Genomic DNA, 20,600 nt, shown 5'->3' on the forward strand with positions numbered 1-20,600 from the left:
TTTCCAACTTGAAAACTATCGAAACTAATATTAATTTTGTACTCGGACTATATGCGAAAGATTAGATGGAAGGATGATTGTTAGAGTTTGTAGCCTAAACTGCTGAACGTATCTTGATGAAATTTTGCAAAGTTGTAGAGGATAGTCTGAACACATAAGTCTACTTATTTTTTTTTCAACCACGTGGACGGATTCGCGGGCGAAAGCAAGTCAATAGTAAACAATGTGGAAAGACGTAGTGTTTTATCATCAACTACCAAGTCTCAGATAACGTTGAGGATAGAAGGAAGTGGAAGAGAGTAGTTAAGAAGGTAGATCCTAACTCGTTAGTTAACCTAGCTGTTATTTAATACGTCGATCTAATTGATACCATTTTAACCTCATAAAGCAATCAGACTATCGCAATAACTAACAAGTGTTAACTCTGAAGAGTGTTACGACTCCGTTCCCACACGGTGTAGACACAATGGTGATCAGAAAAAGCATCGATTCCCACAAAACTGCAAACTTTCGCTCTGACAACGATCTTATGTACCGTTTATATAACCTAACTAGACGATGGAAATTATTAGTTTTTTTCTTTTGTTTTTTAGTTTTTCATTTATTAATATCCATAACTGTTAATAGAAATTACCGAGTCGGATTCCAATTTCATACTAATATTATAAATGCGAAAGTTTAGATGGATGGATGGATGTTTGTTAGAGTTTGTAGCCTAAACGGATGAACGGATTTCGATGAAACTTGGTATGTATGGATGTAGAGGATAGTCTGGAAGAACATGTATGCTACATACTTTTTTTTTTAATTCCGCGCGGACGGAGTCGCGGGTGAAAGCTAGTAATATTATAAATGCGAAAGTTTAGATGGATGGATGGATGTTTGTTAGAGTTTGCAGCCTAAACGGCTGAACGGATTTCAATGAAATTTGGTACAGATGTAGAGGATAGTCTGGAAGAACACGTAGGCTAGTCACTTTTGTTTTTTTCCAATACCACGCGGGCAAATACTAGTTAAAAATATTATGTCTGTTCTATTGCTAATAAATCCATTTTAGAATTGAGTGTTTTTTTATTTTTAGGAATATTTAGTTTTAATTTTATTATATAAGTATTTATAGTAAGCAGGAATCTTTAGTAATATAACATGTTCCCACAATCACGTACATACTGAAATTATTCAGCACAGGTTCTGTGCATAAATATTGAGGACTACCATTAGCCCTTCTGACATCAGTGCATCCTTTTCTCGCATCACAATAATAAACAAAGACAAAAAGCTTTCTTCGATCCTCCTTACAATAATAACCAGCTTGTAAAGAGCCCTAAAGAAGGCAATGCATTCAAACCTTTAAAGATGTATATTGGATAATGTAGATCTTTCTGAGTTGGTCGATCGTGTTTTGTCTCTCTCTATCTCGGAACGTATGTGATAAAATGAGCGTTTGTGAGGAGGCCCTTTTTGCTGATAGTCTGCGCAGCTAGGCGGCATATTTCAGTAGAACGAAGAAATACATAGAGGTGCTGTAATGTAAATTACTATTTAAGTAGCTAATTAATTGGCGAATAACTGGATATTGCAAATTAAAACATTGCTTTATAATTAAAAACATTAAAAATGTATGAGAAAAAATGTCTTATTAATCAAGTTTAATGAAATAAATACAAAGGCAAAAATCAAATTGTAGTATATTTGAAAACTGTAAACTTTTTTATACTCTTTAATATTAAACCTTACCATAAATATTGCATATAATCATTATCAAGTCTAACTCAAGAGTTAGTTAGCAATTTTAGAAATTAGAATTAACAGATTTAAAATTTTATTTAACAATAAGAGCGTATTACATGACTTTTACCTTAAAAGTAACTTAAATAAAATATTTTCTTAGCATTTGAAAATCGTAGAAACAAAAAAAATATGTTGATCATAAGCGACTCTATGGTATCATCTGTTCGAGGCAGATGACGGGCATCGCGCGGTCAGTTTTTGCGCGTCATCCGAACTGGACAGCCCAAGTTCAAATTTGAAAATTGGAACTCCGGCCGTTCGATATTTGAAATTTCAAATTTAGCATAAAATGGCCTTCGGGAATCCAAGGCTTTGATTGTTTGTTAATTTAATTATTGAGTTAAAATGAATGTTGGCCAAAAAAATAATCGTTCGACGACAATTTCAATATGATCGATAATATAATAGTCTTTGAAATAAGTTTTTCAAATAAGACGTTATCTTAAATTTTATTACGTGAAAGCATTTTTGTTATTCAATTTTAAGACATGCTTTATGGTACAATTAATTTTTTAAATGATGGGGTTTATAATTACTTAAAATGGATTAGATTGCCACGCGTGTTGGTATTTATTAGCTGTGGAGTGTTTTAACTTGAAACTATAAATTAATAAAAATACAAAATAAGCAACTTAAATATGTTGGATCTACGCATCTTACGATCGATGAATATTTTTTTATATGTTTTGTTAAACCTTTAGCATGTGTCTACATTTTTTTAAATAATTTTATTAAAATACCCACATTATTAATCACAAAATGTTACGAAACGATCCCTAGAGTGGAGCTAAGCTACGTTGTCTACGAAATTATTACATAAAAATTTTGCCTTTATGTTTCTGATGACGGTTTTGGGACTTTATTTCAAGTACCAACAAAAAGTTAATCTTAATTAATTATTATTAACAGGAATTATTAACGATATTAAATCATTTACGACATTATTTAGAGTCTAGTCTAGTCTGTCCAAATATCACGTTTTGTTAAAAATTTAAATATTGCGCAATCCAGCAAACGTTAATTTAATAAAAGGACCGCATTGCTTAGTAAAAGCTCACAGAAATAATAACAACATCCGAGTAATGAAATGCAAAAAAACTTGTATCACAGAAATCCTTAAACAAACTCAAAGATACGAGATAGTAAGGCGAATTTAGCTGCACGTCGTTCTATACATCATGGTGCAAGTAAAAAAAAACGCATCGGAGACAATGCACCCACAGCAAAAACCTGCAGGATCACATAATACATGACTCCGACTCAATGTATAGGTTGCCTACGCTATACCCAAGTTGGCGCGCTTAAGCCAACTTAAACTTAAGCCACACCCACCCCCACACGCCCACAAATTGTTCAACTATCTCTTTTCAGCTACCAGCCCAGCATAAGGCTCTCTCGCACAGATGCACAACGCCTACGAGCCGTCAGTCCCAAGTTTTTAGTCGCCGCAAAGACATCGTGCGCGGCCGTCGGTTGGTACGACACCGACGGGATACGTAGCGTCGGCAAAAAAGTGTCGACAAAAAAAGTGTACCGGATTTTTTTCACGTTTTCTATGAGTGTCGGTGACGGTTTTTTTCGGTAACGGTCCTTGATAACCTTATCAGTGAAGCTAATGACACGTAACAATATCGATATGCCCCTCTCGCTCGCACGTTAACCTTTTATTATGAGTTTTTCTTTTAGTGATGTGCTTGTGCAGTGACCATATATGTTTTGTTCTGTGAAGGTAATTAACAATTATCTATAAAGGAAATTGATTTATTAATAAACATTTAATTAAAACGCGCAAAGAATTTCACACAACCGTTTATTTAAAAACCTTATTTTAGATTCTTATGGGAAAAGGAAATTATCGCTTGTCTTATAATAGCGATCCGTTGTAACTTCTCTTGGGTGGCAAATATACGTCTTATATCTTTTCTGCCATATCCATACCCTTTCCGTTGATGTCCTGTTTATTATATTTTAGTCTATGACAGTGATAATGTAGCTATCTAATCTTTGACTTCAGATCAATAGTTTTGGAGCCCATTCAATGAAAATAAACAATCTAATCATTACTCTTAATAATATTAGAATAGAATTTATATAGATCTTGAATGAGTAACCTCTTGTCCCTGTTACCATTAGAGTGAGCGCATCCTTTTGACAAACTATCGCACAACTGTTGTGCGATTGTCGATTGTTTTGCAGCCAATTCAACTGTTTAGTTGCACAACTAACAATCGAGTAGTGTGCACCTCCTTATAAGCTCAAAGAATCAAAAACGCGACTAAACAATTGTGTGCGGTTTTAAAATTTCAAGCTAACGGAATTTTTGATAAAACAAATGAAAATCAGGCCGATTCTTATTCTATTAGAATAATCTAGAGATTACATTTAATAGTTTTAACACTCTAGTGTTAGCCTCTTAGATATAATAGCTTAATTATAATCAAATTGAATATTTCATGCCGGTCACGATAAATCATTTAACATCGAACAAATTGCGTTTCTCGTATAAAATTATATTTATTTTCATAATAATCTTTTTCTGTTCCACTCAATTTGTCGCGGGAGTTTTTTTTAATGATTTACAACACGTTTTATGATAATGTACAAGTTTGTGCAATTATTAATAAAGTATACAGAGAAAGGAAACCAGAATAAAGCTTGTCTTTAAAATATTGGCTTCATATTTAAGATAAATCTAAATATTTTAATGACTTGTTTTCATAGTATGAAATGGTCACTTAAATTTGTCGGCAAAGTATCCGCTAACCATAGACATTTAAATTTTTAGATGTGTTGCCTACATTTAATCCACAGAACTGCATTTAATTAGCAGAAATAGGATTTTTCACCTTCCTACGCGTCTATTAAAAAGTTTAAACTCTTTGACCGTAACAATTGTTTATGGCCAGTCAACTAAAGCAATTTAATTAAATCAACACAAATAATTTAAACACTAGCTGTTGCTCGCGACTTCGTGCACATGAAATAATAAATTGTAAAAAAATATACCCTATGTTACAGATAAATTACTTTTGTAATGGTGGATTTTTTTTAAATCGGCCCAGTAGTTTTTGAGTTATTTCAATACATACAAAAATAAAAATCTTTCTTCTTTATAATAATAGTATAGATAAATGTATTCTCGGAACAGATATCTTATTTCTAACTGAAAATATTAACAAGAAAAATGGCAAATTTATATGAATAAAATTAATTTGAATTTAAATTGATTAAATAGGATTTTAAAATAAATAAATTCTAGCCTCACCTTGAATTATCAATCTTAGTTTGAAATATAAAAAAATAAACGACAACTTTCTTGCTATCTCCTTTGTTTCTGTGCTATTTGTTAACCTTAATCTTTGAAATTATTATTAAAAAAGTATTATTTCTAGAATTCTTACAGGTAAATAATAAGACAAATGTTTTTTAATGTTTAAAGTGACTTCAAATTACGGCTTTCATTTTATTTAATGCAAACACAATTATTTTATGTCTTGATAGCTTTAATAGAAAATAAATATGAAAATGCTGTTTATAAATATTTTATGATGATTTAATGGAATACTAATCTTTCTAATGGATTTTTATATTAGGAGAATTACTGGCTAGAATAATGAATAGATTTACTAGGTTTTTTTTTTATTTATAGCTGTTCCCGTGCGGCTTCATCCGCATGAAATTATGAAAATTTTATTTTATTGCTTAGATTTGTCAAATTATCAATTACAAATGTCAAAATGACATGACATCATGCCAACCTTGCTTCCTTTATGTTGGCAGCAACTTATGGTCTCTTTCCCACATTAGGGTTTTTATCTAAAATATTTACCCCCTAAGTTTAATAGCGTGAAAATATATAGCATAAAGCGTGACGTAAGTGTAAGGCTTTTTGTTAAAGAAAGAATTATTCAAAAATATGCTGTAATTGCTGACATGTTAGGCAACAAAGAAGTGTGTGTTTACGCTTTATTATAATAGTATAAATAGTATAGATAACGAGTAAATCTTACGTTGTTATAATCTAAAGAGAATATCATTCTTTTTCCTGAATAGGGAGGTTACTAAAAGATACCAACGCGACGGTTGGGGATTTAAAACCTTCTAGGCTACACAAGTGGTACACAACACAAGAAAAGTGATTTTTATTGTTTTATGGCCGAAGACACTTCGCTTCGTAGTATCACTTGCAATCTGACATGTCAAAATATTAATGGAATTTGAAGTTAAAGCTTGGCCTTACCCTAAAGGGTACGTCGCATATTAACTGTCTTTACACTATTGGGTCGTTAGCTATGCATCTTAATTTTTGACTGACTTCCCAAAAGAAGGAGGTACTCAATTCGTCTGTATGTTTTTTTATTTGTGTTATGTAGTAATTAAAGAGTGTAAAGATAGATTTTATTGTCTTATCCATTTTCTTATGTAGAAAATATGTGTTGTCCGATTTTGCAATGTAAGTCCTGAGTCTTGAAAGACCTGTCTGTAGTTTGTAAATCAATCAATACCGATTGATTGGACATAGGCCTCGACTCTACAGACTCTTTTAAACTTTATAACACTTGAAATTTAATTTAGTCTTATAATTGTAGATGCGAATGTTTGAATGGTTGTTTCTTAAACCTTGTAGCCTAAACTGCTGAACGGATATCGATTAAATTTGGTATAAATTTATAGGATAGTCTGGAAGAACTCATAGACTACTTACTTTTTGTTTAATTCCACGATAGAGTCGCGGGCTACATCGAGTTAACAACAAAAAAAAACATTCGCAGTATTTTTGGTTAAAACTAAATATTCAAAATCCTTTGCAAATTTCTCGAACTTACGAGGCATGTTGTAAAGTGATTATAATTTTTTTTTAATTAATGTGGCGTACGTGATGGCATATGAAAATGTTTTTAATGATCGCCCTGTTAATTCCGTAGATAATTATATAGATAAATTAACTGCGTTCATCGTTTAACTTACGTTGAAGTAAACGGTTATCAGGTTATCACTATGCTAGTTATTTAGTCGAGTACCGAGTAGTTTAGTAGCTGAAATACACTGATCTATATTGCTTATCTACTCGACTAAATGTTCAGACAAGCTTTTTTATCTTATAAGGTGGCAAACGAGCAAGCGGCCACTTGAATCCGACGAAATGGCGAAGCGACTGCTGTCCATAGACATTCGAAGTTTCAGAAGCGTTGCCTACCCTTAATCGACGGAAGAGGTGACACAAATTATTTTCCGAACCTATGCATATCCTCCGTCGTCTAATAATTTTTAATTCCCATCCTTGCTTCTTAAGAAAAGGTTGGAAAGGAAAAGGTACTAAAATTAGGCTTTACCTTTACAAGCACAGTTTAAACAATTTTTCTGTACAATTAAAATTGTCACAAAGCGTACATATATTTTACTAATGTTGTATTTCTTCTTCTTCTTTTGTTTTTTAATAACGATAGAACTAAAGATAATGTGACCTTTCGGATGAATATGGTCTATTAAAAATTACGTACATCTAGTATGTAATTCTATACAAAAAAATAGGTCAAATTTAAAACATTGACCACCTCTGTGTTCCCGCCGTTCGTTTGCCACCTTTTCTTGCATAGAAAACTAGTTAATAAAAAAAAAGTGAATTTAATAACATAGTGCCCGCTTTATCATCTTAGCACGAAAAGGCCGGTACGCCCGGTGTAATGCCACGACCACACAAAAGACAGGCGTGAAATGGAAGCAATTCCGTGTTTCGTCTGATAAGTGTGGTGCCGGAGGCCTAATTTAAGTCCCTTTCTCTTTACCACCATTTTCTTATAAGGAGAGGTTGGGAAGAGGAAGTGGATTCGACGGTGGAGGAGATGCATAGGAAGGGGAAATATCCTCTTTATGTGCGTCTCCTCCTCCGTCGTATAAGGGTAGGCAATGCGTCTGCAATTGCGGATGTCTATGGGCAGCGGTCGCTTCGCCATTTTGGCGGTTTCAGGTGGCCGCTTGCTCGTTTGCCACCTTATGTTATAAACAAAAAAAAATACACTTATTACACTTACAAATAGGTACTTGAAAAAGTAAATACAAAATAACGTTTTGAAAGTCTATTGATTTTTTTTTTTGGATTTTTCCATTTTCATATGTAAATTTACCCGACGTTCGTACCAAAAGTTTGAACTTAGGCCTAACAGTTTGTATTATGGTAGAAAATTAATTCAATTATTAAAAAAATAACTATCCAAAATGTAGATTCCACAGCATTAATCAATTAACGGACACGACTAGAGTTTTCACGGTTAATTTGAACCGAAGCGCAATTAATTTTAACTATTTGCTGTACTTAGACGTTACTTGATTAATATTGATTTACTATTGAATTGTCAAAACATACGTAAATATTGTATTACAGGAATAAATCTAATCTATACTAGTTTTAGACCGATTTTTAAAATTATTTTACTGTTAGAAAGGTAATTTATCTGTGAGTAACATAGGATATACTTTTTATTATTATTTACACGGACGAAGTCCCCATTAATATCTAGTAGTTAATATTATTTGTATCAACATATTTATAAGCATAAACGTTCAACATTAGCCTTAGATTCTATATAAATACTTTTTAATTGTAAAAAATATTATAGTTGTTTAAAAATATCTTAACGGCCCGTGGCTATTTGAATATTATGAAGTTCCTTCACCCAACAACCCGCCTCGAAACATCTAAAATTCTGTTCTGTTCTTTCGCAAAGTCACGAGCCGCCAAGAGAAGGAGAATGCAAAAAGGATTCATGCGGTTTTTAAGCGCTAAAGCCTTATGCCGCTTCATTTATACCCAAATCAAGCGCTTCGTCTGATGAGTGTGCGTGTGGGGGGCCTAGTTTTAGTCCTCTTACCCTATTGGGAAGGGAAGGGGAAAGTACATGTAGGTTGGAGAAATATATCATTTTTGCTATATTGATTAAAAGTGGGTAACGCATCAGCAAATGTGGATACCTATGGGGAGCGGTCGCTTCGTTATTTTGGCGATTGTTGACCGCTTTTACAGTTTTCACCTTATACTATAAAAAAATATGGCCGCGTTCTAAACGTAATCCGCCATTGTTTTCTTCGCGTCATGTTTTGCGCCACCTTGCAGAGCACCCGGTATGATGGTTGTTACATTTTCTATTGCTTTTTAAATGTTATAACTGCATAATCGTTATTAACAAGTAACACTTCGAATTAGGTGTGTTGTAACTTAATTAAAATTATATTTGGAGTACATCATACTAATATTTATAAAGAACAAGCTTAAACGGCTGAACGGATTTTGATGTTATGGTGTAGATGTAGAGAATATTCTGGAAAAACAGATGGGCTACTTACTTTTGTTTTTTTTTTAATTCCACGCGGACGGAGTCGCGGACAAAAGCTAGTATCTTATACATTTTACTGTCCCTTAAAATTATCTTGTAAAAATGTTCAAATTTCGAAAGTTTAATGTGTTTAGTGATTTTTAAATATAGGACTGGAATTTCATCTTTTTGTATTTTCCAGCTAGTTGGTCATGGCTAATAAACAATTTAATGTTGCAGCTTTTTCAGAACTTTCAAATAAAATCATCTACTCAAATGAATCTTAAATTTTGTACCATATTTTATAACGTCTTGCAAGGAACGTAAAAAGTGTAGATAATTCTCGAAGTATTCCCTTCGCAAAGGCAACGGTAGCAAAATGTCAGTGATCAGTCGAGCGCGGTGGGTAGACGCAATTAATGGCTGCGGAACATAATTAGCATGGTCAATACACACCTGATTAGCATTGGCATTGACTATAAAAACTTATTCATCCATTATCTACAAGCGAATTCTAAACTGTATTCTTTCTCTTTGACTTTTAAGAGACAGGATCTGTCAGGCGAGGCACATTACTCTCTGTAAAATAAAACAAACATTAAATTCTATACTTGCTTGTGTGATGAGTTTGTGTACTTTATGTCTTGAAGTATTTTCATTACGGCTTTACAATTTATATAAAAAGATACGCTTACCATATCAATATTATAAAGATAAAAGATTTGGATTTTTGTATGTATTTGATTCACATAAAAACTATTGAGCCGATTTGAAAAAATCTTTCCCCATTAAAAAGGTCATTTAGCTGTGAGTAACATAAGCTATATTTCTTACAATTTTTTAATTCAACGCGGACAAAGTCGCGAGAAACTAATCATTAATAATTCAGTAAATCTGGTTTTCAAATTGCAATTACCTAATTCAGTTATCGCCAACGTTCAAGTTAACTTCTGTGTCAAATGTGACGTCTCAATATGAAGTTTTTTTACTTAAACTGTATAACTTAAGTTATAATGCTAGATAATTACATCTGCCAGGTGTTAGAGTAAGAAATCTATCCAAGTTTAGATTTATCAAATCAATAAGAAAAACATCTAAGAGAATATGTTAAATAGAATGTTAATTTATTTGTAATAGTATGAAAAATAATTTTACATTTTTATTTCATATAAGCATTGCTCGCGAATTCGTCCGTGCGGAATCTTAAAAAAAGACACAGTCTAACCTATATTCTTTAATGAATCTGATGGTAAAATAATGTTTGAAATTGGTTCAATGTATAAAAATAAAGACATACAACAAATTCTTCACTTAGTTTTATCAGCATACTATTTTTTTGTACATGACAACTTATCTAAAGGCGCGTGTACCTCTTCATCGAGTTTCAAAATACGTATGACGCCATCTATTGTTTTTCGTCGGAACTATTAGGCTGCAGCGCTGCAACGCCATTCGTTTTATGTTGCATTGTTACATTATTAAATTACTTAACGTAAATAATTGTGTTACATTGTGTTTAAAGTTTTATTTTAACCCATTTTATTGTATCCAGTTGACATGACAGTACCGTGCGTGGCCGCACGCGATATCTTTTCTTTATAGACGATCTAAACGAAAAGAAAAAAACATAGCTAATAGCTATCAACGAAACTGTAAATCAACGACAAATGTTAAATGATTTATATTGAGTTAGAAACCACTCAATGTGGCAACAACTACCGTTTGTTTGTAAGAGTGCTCAAACTGATATCCCTAATGAATATTCGATACTAAACGGTTGTGCAAAAAAACCGTTTCTTTTGTTCACTTTTTTATGATTCATTTACGTTTGTGATCGAATAAATAACGCACGATAGCGTTTTGTTTCGTTTAAAACTCTTAAATCAAATATACTTACGTTTAAATTAGAAAGTTATGATGAATATGTGTGAAAGCATTTTAACTTCGTTAGATATTCGATATATCAGTTAGTTACCATCTGTAATATTCCTTTCGATGACGATGCGAAAATATTGATCAATCCTTGCATTTGTTTTTGAATTTGGAACATTATTTGAATGGCCAGTTTACATTTTGTTGCGACTGGATATGACGTCACAATATGACGCGGATTCATGCACGTTCTTTTTTCAAACGCATTGGAATCTTGCGTTTGTCATTCAAAGAAAACGGTTGTGGGTACTCTACAATTTTCTTTTGTCTATTACTTGTGTACAAAATTAAATTAAAATTAAATCACACGAAATACGTAAAGCTATAGCTATAATATAAGCCAATAAATTGTTAAATGATTGTTAATTTAAAATTTCTATCAGATAATAATATTGAGTGCTGTCAACATTACACATTTTATGGGATTGTAATTTTCAATTTGAGTTTTTGAGGCAACCCTGAACAGGCTCATAGATGGAATGACGGCGACCACAGACATGACAGTTGTCATAGGTGTTCGAATAATGCGTTTTGTCTGCATAAAGTTAATTGGTGAATCTCTGTAAATCTTTTCAATCCGGTTATATTGTGTTGTGCAGTTTTCACTAAAGATTGAACACAGTCCGTGTTTGTGATACGCGAGTGTTATTTTATTATAAAAGTGAATTCTAAAATAAACAGAAACTCGTCACTCCGACATACATTTAAATCATTACCCAATGAAAACAATACACGATATAAATAAATATAGTTATTAAATAATCATATGAATAAATAAGAAAACGGTGAAAAGGAATTAACGAGTATTTGTTATACGTTTAATAAACAACGCCCTATAAACAGGTACTGTAAAACTAAAACAATATAGAAATGTAGGTATCTAGAATTATTGGTCGTCTAATACCAAAATTTACTTTGAAATGCCGTGTAGGCGGAGCTTACAGTGGGCGTGTCTCTGGGGCGTGGTCTACCGGTCATTCAACTCCAGCTGTATGATATGTATGACTATGGTATGTACATTGCCACCGGTTATGGTGCCTTAGTACCTTGATTTGCAATTCAACGATATAGTTAGTTTGCAAGTTATTTTAACATGAACTAAGGGATGTTTGTATGATAAATGTTTAAAATAACATCAACTTGTTTTATAGTTAAGTAATTCCACGTTAAATAACTTGATTTTAACTAGAATGTATCCTTAATTCTTTCCAATTTCTCATTCTTTGTTACACCTTTTTTCCACTAGTGTGGTATACGACTGCCGTATTCGGGTAATAGCAATTTCACTGACGTAACCGTCACTGCTAACAGTAGACGATCGCGGTTAGAGTCGCGCGTCGGATAGCGAAGTGGAAAAGGCCTCTACTACAATTCTTTTTATCAATATTATACAATTGATATTTTTCTTAATATGCATTTAGTACTGAAGCATTATTTATTTTAAAATTCTGTATATGACGGTATGAGAGAACACACTAAGTTACTGTAAAAAAATCTAATCCTTAATCTTTTTCTAATAAGTTCTCACCCTTTTTTTTATAAGAAAAGGATGGGAAGGGAACATGGATTTGACAGTGGAGGAGGCACATAACAAGAGGAACATCTTCTGCATGTGCGTCTCCTCCTCCGTCGATTAAGGCAACGCATCCGCTATTGCGAAAGTCTATGGGCAGCGGTGGCTTCGCCAGTTTACGGATTCATGTGGCCGCTTGCTCGTTTGCCACCTTATGATATAAAGAAAAAAAAACAATGGATTATAAATCCGTCTCGTTTTTTTAATTATGTATATTGTACTCCCTCTTTTGATCTTTCTAGCCCGTGTGTAAAGGGGTCCGCTTTTCTTGTATGCTGTGTTTGATAAATAAATAAAATAATCTCCACCAGTCGTACTAACTCTTAGCGATCAGGAAACATCTGAGATGTCTCACAGAGGACGTGCATGATGTAATTTATCGTAAATAATATTGTAAGCTATCATTATAAACACATTTACGTGTTAATGTCGGTTTGTTCTTAAGACAAAGTCGTTGTTTAAGGAAAGAAGGTTACAAAATAAGTATCATTACATCCGTATTGATAATGCGACTTGTTAAATTTGGAAATCAGAAGTAGGTCAAAAAATTTAGGTAGCTTAAGAGCGCATTAACTAAACTATCGCACAACCGACGTGCGATTATCAATTTTTTCGCAGTCAAGTCAACTGTTTAGTTGCACAACTAAAATCGAGTAGTGTCGGCACCTCCATATAAGTTCATAGGAATCAAAGCGCAACTAAACAGTTGGGCGATAGTTTGGTTTCGGTTGTGCACGCTCTTAATAATGGATAAAGAAGTCTTTAAAAGTTTTTAAAAATATTGATCTGTTACAGATAAAAAATGTTTTAGATACGGGCTAGTAAATAGAGCATTTATGAATAAAACAGTTAGAAAAACACGAGATTGTTTTTTTAATTTGCCGTAAAGTCAAAGTTAATGTACAATTAATTTTAAATTTATTATTTTACGTTTCAGATGCCGGAGAGAAAATTGCAAAACAAATGGATTTATGTGAAAACTCGTTCGATATACGCAGACACAAATATATTTATCTTTAAATGTACTTAGTGCAATATTCAATTTAAATACGATTTAAAATCATTCGTTAAAACGGGTTCAATTTGATTGATGTTTCGGTGCTTTATATTTTAAAAATAAATTATTATAATTTTATTTATAACCAGCAAGATTAATCGAGACAGAAATAATAAATTAATTTATAGGAAACATTATTTTAAAATTTAGTTTTTCCAAAATATGTGAAGTGTAAAAACATTCTAAAAACTTTTTACGACTAAAATTGTAACGCTTAGTGAAGTGATGTCAGTACAGTCGCAATGAAAAGTCAACGGTGACAGTGACTAAATGTACAGTCGCGTTTGAACATTGTGTATTGAAAATGTGGTATTTATGAGTGACTGTTGCGAACAAAGTTACGGTATGTACACCACGTGGTACAGTCGTGGCGAGAGCGGCATGCACCACCAGATGGGGCAGCTGTACCACCACGGACCCCCAATGATTAAGACTGAAGCGGGTGTTAACAGTGATTGCATGATGGCGGTTGATTACGCACCACCTATTAAGGTAAGACTTAAAATAATTACCATAAAAAATAAAAATAAAAAAAAAACAATAAGCCCCACTGACGCTATGTATGACACTCAAAGAAAAAACACACCTTAATCGTTAAATTGTTTAAATATAGGGGTCACAATAAATTTTGATATTTTATGTCTATGAATACAGTGTTATATGCGGTCCACACTTAGCCAGTACAGTTGCTTAGTAACACTCGAGCTTAGTTACTCATAAACGAGGTTTAGGCTAAGCGCCATCTGCTCTCGGCCACCTCAAGCCCGGTGAATCTGTAAATGCCTCTTCAAGGCAAACAGTGGCCATTCAGTCACAAAAAAAACCCAGTATCTTGACTGATAACTAGCATTGTATAAACGTTAAATGCTGCCAGTAAATCTATACATTCCATGACTAGCCATCTTCACTGGCAAAGTGTACCGGACAATAACATACTTTTACAAATATGTTCTTTTTTTATTCTTTATTAGGAGACGGGGGGATTTGTGTCTTTGACATGTCAATCCAAATTTCACACTGACACTAAAATTTCTTATACCGAAGAGAGGTCTCACTCAGATTTTCAATAAACAAGTGTACTAGTGTGTTCTAGTGCACCATAGTGCTACTCTTATTGTTTAAGAAACGAGCTGGCATAATTGTACAATCGCGTCGGTTGTAGGCTTAGCCAGTATTGATAGATTTTCTTTAATATAGACTCGAACATGTTTATCAAACTCATCCTTTCACTCATTGAATGGTCATGAATGAAGCGGTGTCAGTCACCCAACTCTAAAGTCAATAGATAACTAGCTGATTATTCACGTAGCCGGAACGTGATAGTTTTTGCTTAACCGCAGGCTGGCGCATGGACCCAATAGGAAGTCAATCAAAAATAAAAGCGGTCCAAAAAGTGCGCCCAGCGCGATGCCGTACCATAGATAATCGTGATCGTCCGTGCATGGAGGACAAATCGCTCAGAGCAGGTTGTTTGTGGTTTTTTATGTGGATTTTATCTGGTGTTGCCAGAGGCACGGGCTTCTAAACCAAGATTATAATGAATATAAATGAATAATATTTTGAACATTGTATTGATAATAAAAAAATAATCTGAAACTATATTTAAAAATTTGGATGGTTGAATTGTTGCTCGAATCTCATAATTTTGGAACCTAGATATATTTTCAATGGACTGGAATAACAAACAGGCTATTAGTACTGGGTTAAGTTTCCATTAATTTTATCATTACCGTGTCATTTATTAATGTTAGATTGACCTATGTCAACGGAGTAAAACTCAAATTACGTAATTCGGAAACGTATTTCCTGAAGTTATCGAAAAATTAACGAATGGTTAAATGTAGCTGGGAGACCGGCCATAAATCAATTGTAGATATATATAATAAACTATTGTACTTATAAATTGTCCCATTGTGTGCACAATAACGAAGATGTTGAAATATGATTACGTAGCACATCGCTGACACCTCAATCCATCGCTTTATAGATTTCCAATACAGAGGCTTTTAAATAATAACGATTCATGGAAAAGAAAAGAACGAAATAATGTAAAAAAACATCTGTTACTAATTGTACACAAAGATCCGTTGGTACTGTCGAAAAACCCATTATTTACTTACTAGGTTTTGCCCGCGAATCCGTCCGCGTCGAATTAAAGAAAAAAACTAAGTAGTCTATGTATTCTTCCAGAACATATTCTACATCTATGCCAAATTTCATCAAGGTCCACTGAGCCATTTAGGCTACAAACTCTAACAAACATCCATCCATCTAAACTTTCCCAGTTATAATATTAGTAAGATTGCTATATCAGTTGCTTTATAACAATTGATGCTGATATTTTCTTGTACATGTTTCAGTGGAAACCCAAGTGTATTAAGACAATAAAATAACATGCATCACATGGATGGTGTCATCCAAGATGCAATCATTTGTTTAGCGTCATAGGAATTGACTATGCCTCTCAATCCGGTTGTATTCGTGACGACAACTTCGTCACGGTAACCTCTCGTGGCGTTCTCACTTCTACATTGTTTTTGCATATAGTTGATCGTACGTGAAGATTGTATATTTCTATTTGCAGTATAAAGATATACTACACACTAACATTCTTAATAGTTTAATTTGTAACCGACTTCAAAAAGGAGGTTCACAATTCGATAGCTTTTTTAATGTATTTGTATCGATTACTCTGCGATTTATAATTCGATTTACTTGATTATTTTAGTTGTCATTTGGTCCGACTTTTTAAATTAAATACTGTCGAGTAGTGTTTGTATTTTCTTTAAAAAGTATACCAAAATAAAGAAAAGTCCCGTCAGAATAGGTAAGTCCGTATTTTGACTTGAGAACAGAAAAACAATCTCTAACATTTGTTTACAGTTAAAGCAACTTAAATGCATTATATTTACGAAATATTAATTTTTTTGATAATAGACATGGACACTTTAATTTAATTATTTGTAAGCCAAGACCGAATGAATGAATATTGAAAGCTATTCCAGTAGCGAAATAATTCAATACATTTAACTTAAACAATATAAGGGCTATATAAAAACGTAAATAAACATTTTCTCTACAGAACATTCTTCTTTTTTATTATTTTTTTCTTCAAAGCTCGTTAGACACAATTAGTTTAGATGTCACAATTCGGCAACTCCGCACAATTTCGTCTCACATCGGGAGAGAGCGAAATAATCCAAAGAATCATTCAGGACGTTTGTCTTGACGTCTTCATTACGGTCCCATTGTAAAGCGTGGTAACTGTAAAAAAAAATCTTGCGGTTTAATATAATTTTATAATATTAACTGTAAAATTTTTAAGTAATTTAATTAAATTTATATGTATATAAGTTCGTATTCCACGAGGATACTGTGCTATTTGCATATCTTACCTCATACTGATATTAACAGTAATTTTAAGACGTTTCAATATTTTTTGATTGTAGTCATACATTTCTTAAGATATGTTACAATTAAAGTAAATACTAAAAGTTAAATAATTACTACGTTTATTCTAAAAAAAAGTCTAATTTATCATTGTAACATTTTTCGATGTACTCAGTTTCGTAGCAACCCAGTAACCACCCTAGTGTGCAGGCGTTTGATTAATGACGTCACAGTCCCGGGATGTCGTTACCCGCCACGGCACCGATCATTTTCCCCTGATCATGATCCTCCGGGATAAATCGTCTGGAGGAATTGCTTTTGTTATCTTCTATTATTTATATATTAATTAGATATAATTTAATCTGTATGTCACATGATACGACTCGAATTAGAATTTGAATGTTATTGAAATTTTCACTAATATATCCCGCGTTTTGTAGCCTAATGTCCGGTTCATACATTGCCTTTTGAATTATTGCCCCAGCCATTGTTTTTTTTATTATAAGGTGGCTAACGAGCTAGCGGCTTGATTTCACCGAAATGGCGAAGCGACTACTGCCCATAGACATTCGAAATTGCAGATGCATTGCCTACCCTTAATTGACGAAAGGGTACACGCACATAAACAGGATGTTTCTTCTATCTATGCGACTCCTACGCCGTCAAATACACTTTTACTTCCCATCCTATCTTTTTAAGAAAAGAGTGAGAAGGAAAAGGGACTTAGGCCTCCGGCACCACACTCATCAGACGTTTGTACTCAAACAACATCATTACCACTAATTGTATGGACTCTCTGATGCCAATCGAATGTCAGTTTCGTTGGCTAACTGTACTGGCCAGATGTATACCGCGCATTGACTTAGAATCAAGAATGGCACAAGTCGTTCATCAAGGTAAAGTTTACAAATCATCTTACATTTGCTATTTTCTCTATTATTGCGGTTGATATGCAACTTTTCCAGTCTGTTTAGGCTATTTTTAAGCAGCATTTTAAACTCGAGCTAAAATGCCGCTGTGTCAAAATGATTAACACCGATTAATTTAGCAACTCAAATACTAACGTTACTTATTAACGTCAACCGCAGGCTGTCCCCCTCCCCGCTGTCCCCCTCGTCTTGAGACCCCTCCACACAGTCGCCGACAATTAATTTAAAAGACAAACCCTGTTCTTTCAACCGCACGCCTCCATCATTAATATGTGAAACTTCTTACGGAGTTGCTATGTCCCTGTCATTCCTCAAGTGATAAATTTACTTGCTTCCTTTGAAAATCTATAACTATATACATCTAATAAAATTAGAGTGTCTGTTTGTAATATCAAAAGAAAAAAATCCAAATTTCGGGAAGATAATTTGCGTTGCAGATAGCGAAAATCGCATTTAATTTTTTTTCGTCTGTCTGTTCGCAATCCGCGTTTGTTCCGGGTAATATCCGAAACGGTCTTTTCGACCGGACTTTCACTGAAGGGTGTCTAAATAATTTACATTAGTTTGACAATTCATTTCAAATTTAGTAGGGATGGGTTGTGTAAAATCAGTCATGAATCTTATCGATTTTCGATTTTTATTCTTGTAGAAGTTGGAATCGATAGATTTATAGTTTTAACTTAAGAAATAAAAAAAAACACACACACACTGTTTTCTCAAATTAATAATGACCACAACAATTAATGGGAGTAAATAAATGTATATTACTACTACAGCCGTGCGTAATCGAATTGGATTTCGCTATTATTTCTGTAATCGCTAAATTCTCTACACTATAATCAATACTAGAATTGTCCTCTTAATTAGTGAATAAGAAAATAATAATTTCAGTTGAGTTTGATAATTATTTAAACCGAATATCGATAGTTCAAATTTGTGTATGTTTGTTTCGTCACTACGATAGCTGTCTATTAAGTATGGCATTTGCCTTCATACAAATTGAATTCGATACTTCATATGCGTCATTTATCAAACTAATCTAATCTTATTTAGACAAACTATAGCTGACATAGACGCCCGTCTATGCCCATATTATAGTCATTTTTTTATTTTAATATTGAGTGGACGAAGTCGCGAGCAACAGTTTTATATATAGAAGCTATAAATGTATTTGGAATATACGCATACTTACTCAAGTATCTAGAAAAATGATAAAAAGCTATCAATAGTGACAAATCGCGGGCAAGTTTTATTCATATTTGGACTAAATGCCTATAAATCCAATAATATTTTACATAATTAAATGTAGAGTATGTCACCAGCTTGAATAAATGTCAAAGAATCGTGTCACATTAAAGAATTGCCATGTAAATAATTAATCGAGTAATAAAACCTAATTTATCTAACGACAAAAACCAAATCGTAAACCGACAAAGTTTTTTGTCAAACAACGCCCGTGCATTTTCTAAATCACGGATTCAAATATGGTAAGTTATTGTATGTATTGCTTGGAATTAATTTCATTAACTATTTCTAAATGAATGAAATGCTCCATAAGTATTCAGGTCTTAGATAAAACGATAATTGTTAGAATAATTTAGCTACTTTAGTACTTTTTATAATATGAGGTGGAAAATAAGCGCACCTTAATTCGCGAAAATAGCGAACCAGATGCCAATAGATATGTGCATTTGCGGATGGGTTTTCTACTTTTAATAGGTAGGGGATTGCACAGACTGATAACACTAAATCTTACTAATATTATAAACGCAAAAGTTTAGCTGGATAGATGTTTGTTAGAGTTTGTAGCTTAAACAACGCATCTCGATGATTTTGGCATAGACGTAGTTGACAGTCTGGAAGAACACATACTCGCTTTTGTTATTTTTTTTTCAAATTCACGCGGACGAAGTCGCGAGCGACAGCTAGTACGCGCATAAAGGTATTTTAAAACTACCTATTTAAAAGAAAGACTTTTTAATTTGGGTTTTTAAAACGCAAGGAAGCTCGTTGTGTACCCTGAAACATGTTACATAGCGTAAGGTCTGTCAGTATCAACCTTTACAAGTAAATTCCTATCCCGTATCCTAGACGATTAGCCTTCACGTTTGTCAATAACTAACATAATAAAGCGTAAACACACACTACTTCGTGGCGTAAGATGTCAGTAATTACAGCATATTTTTGTATAATTTTTTCTTATTAAAAAGCCCTACACTTACAACACGCTTTGGGCTATATATTCTCATGCTATTTCACTTAGGGGATAAATAAATCGAATAAAAACCTTCAATGGGGAAGAGACCATACTACAAGCTGCCTACATTATGGAAGCAAGGTTATTTTGGTAATGGTGATTTTATCCGCAATTGAGAATCTGACAAATTTAAACAATAAAATATTTTTTCTTTATAATTTCATGCGGATGAAGCCGCACAAGAACAGCTCGTAAAGAATAAAACCGCAAACTTTGTATTACGTATCGGTAAAGCAGTAGTATGGAATTATGAATTATTTAATACAACCAATTATAGACCGAGTGTGTAATTATATCTAGAAAATAATTATAATCAATAATTCACGCTGATAAATCAAAATTTTCAATTATGATAAAACAG

General features: G+C 33.2%; 1 protein-coding gene across 2 annotated transcripts in view; it reads left to right on the forward strand.

Moving 5' to 3' along the window:
- Window positions 1-3,213: 3,213 nt before the first annotated feature.
- Window positions 3,214-20,600, forward strand: part of LOC106111359 (zinc finger protein rotund) — a 133,028-nt gene continuing 115,641 nt past the window's right edge. The window contains exons 1-2 of one of the 2 annotated variants that reach the window (XM_013293403.1): window positions 3,214-3,520; window positions 13,544-14,155. In XM_013293403.1, the coding sequence (XP_013148857.1) occupies window positions 13,979-14,155 (177 nt within the window). In that variant the 5' untranslated portion in view covers window positions 3,214-3,520; window positions 13,544-13,978. The remainder of the gene's footprint in view (window positions 3,521-13,543; window positions 14,156-20,600) is intronic. The other variant, XM_013293404.1, reaches the window with a different exon arrangement.

This window comes from Papilio polytes, unplaced genomic scaffold (assembly GCF_000836215.1).
Source record: "Papilio polytes unplaced genomic scaffold, Ppol_1.0 DF824169.1, whole genome shotgun sequence".
Taxonomy (NCBI): domain Eukaryota; kingdom Metazoa; phylum Arthropoda; class Insecta; order Lepidoptera; family Papilionidae; genus Papilio; species Papilio polytes.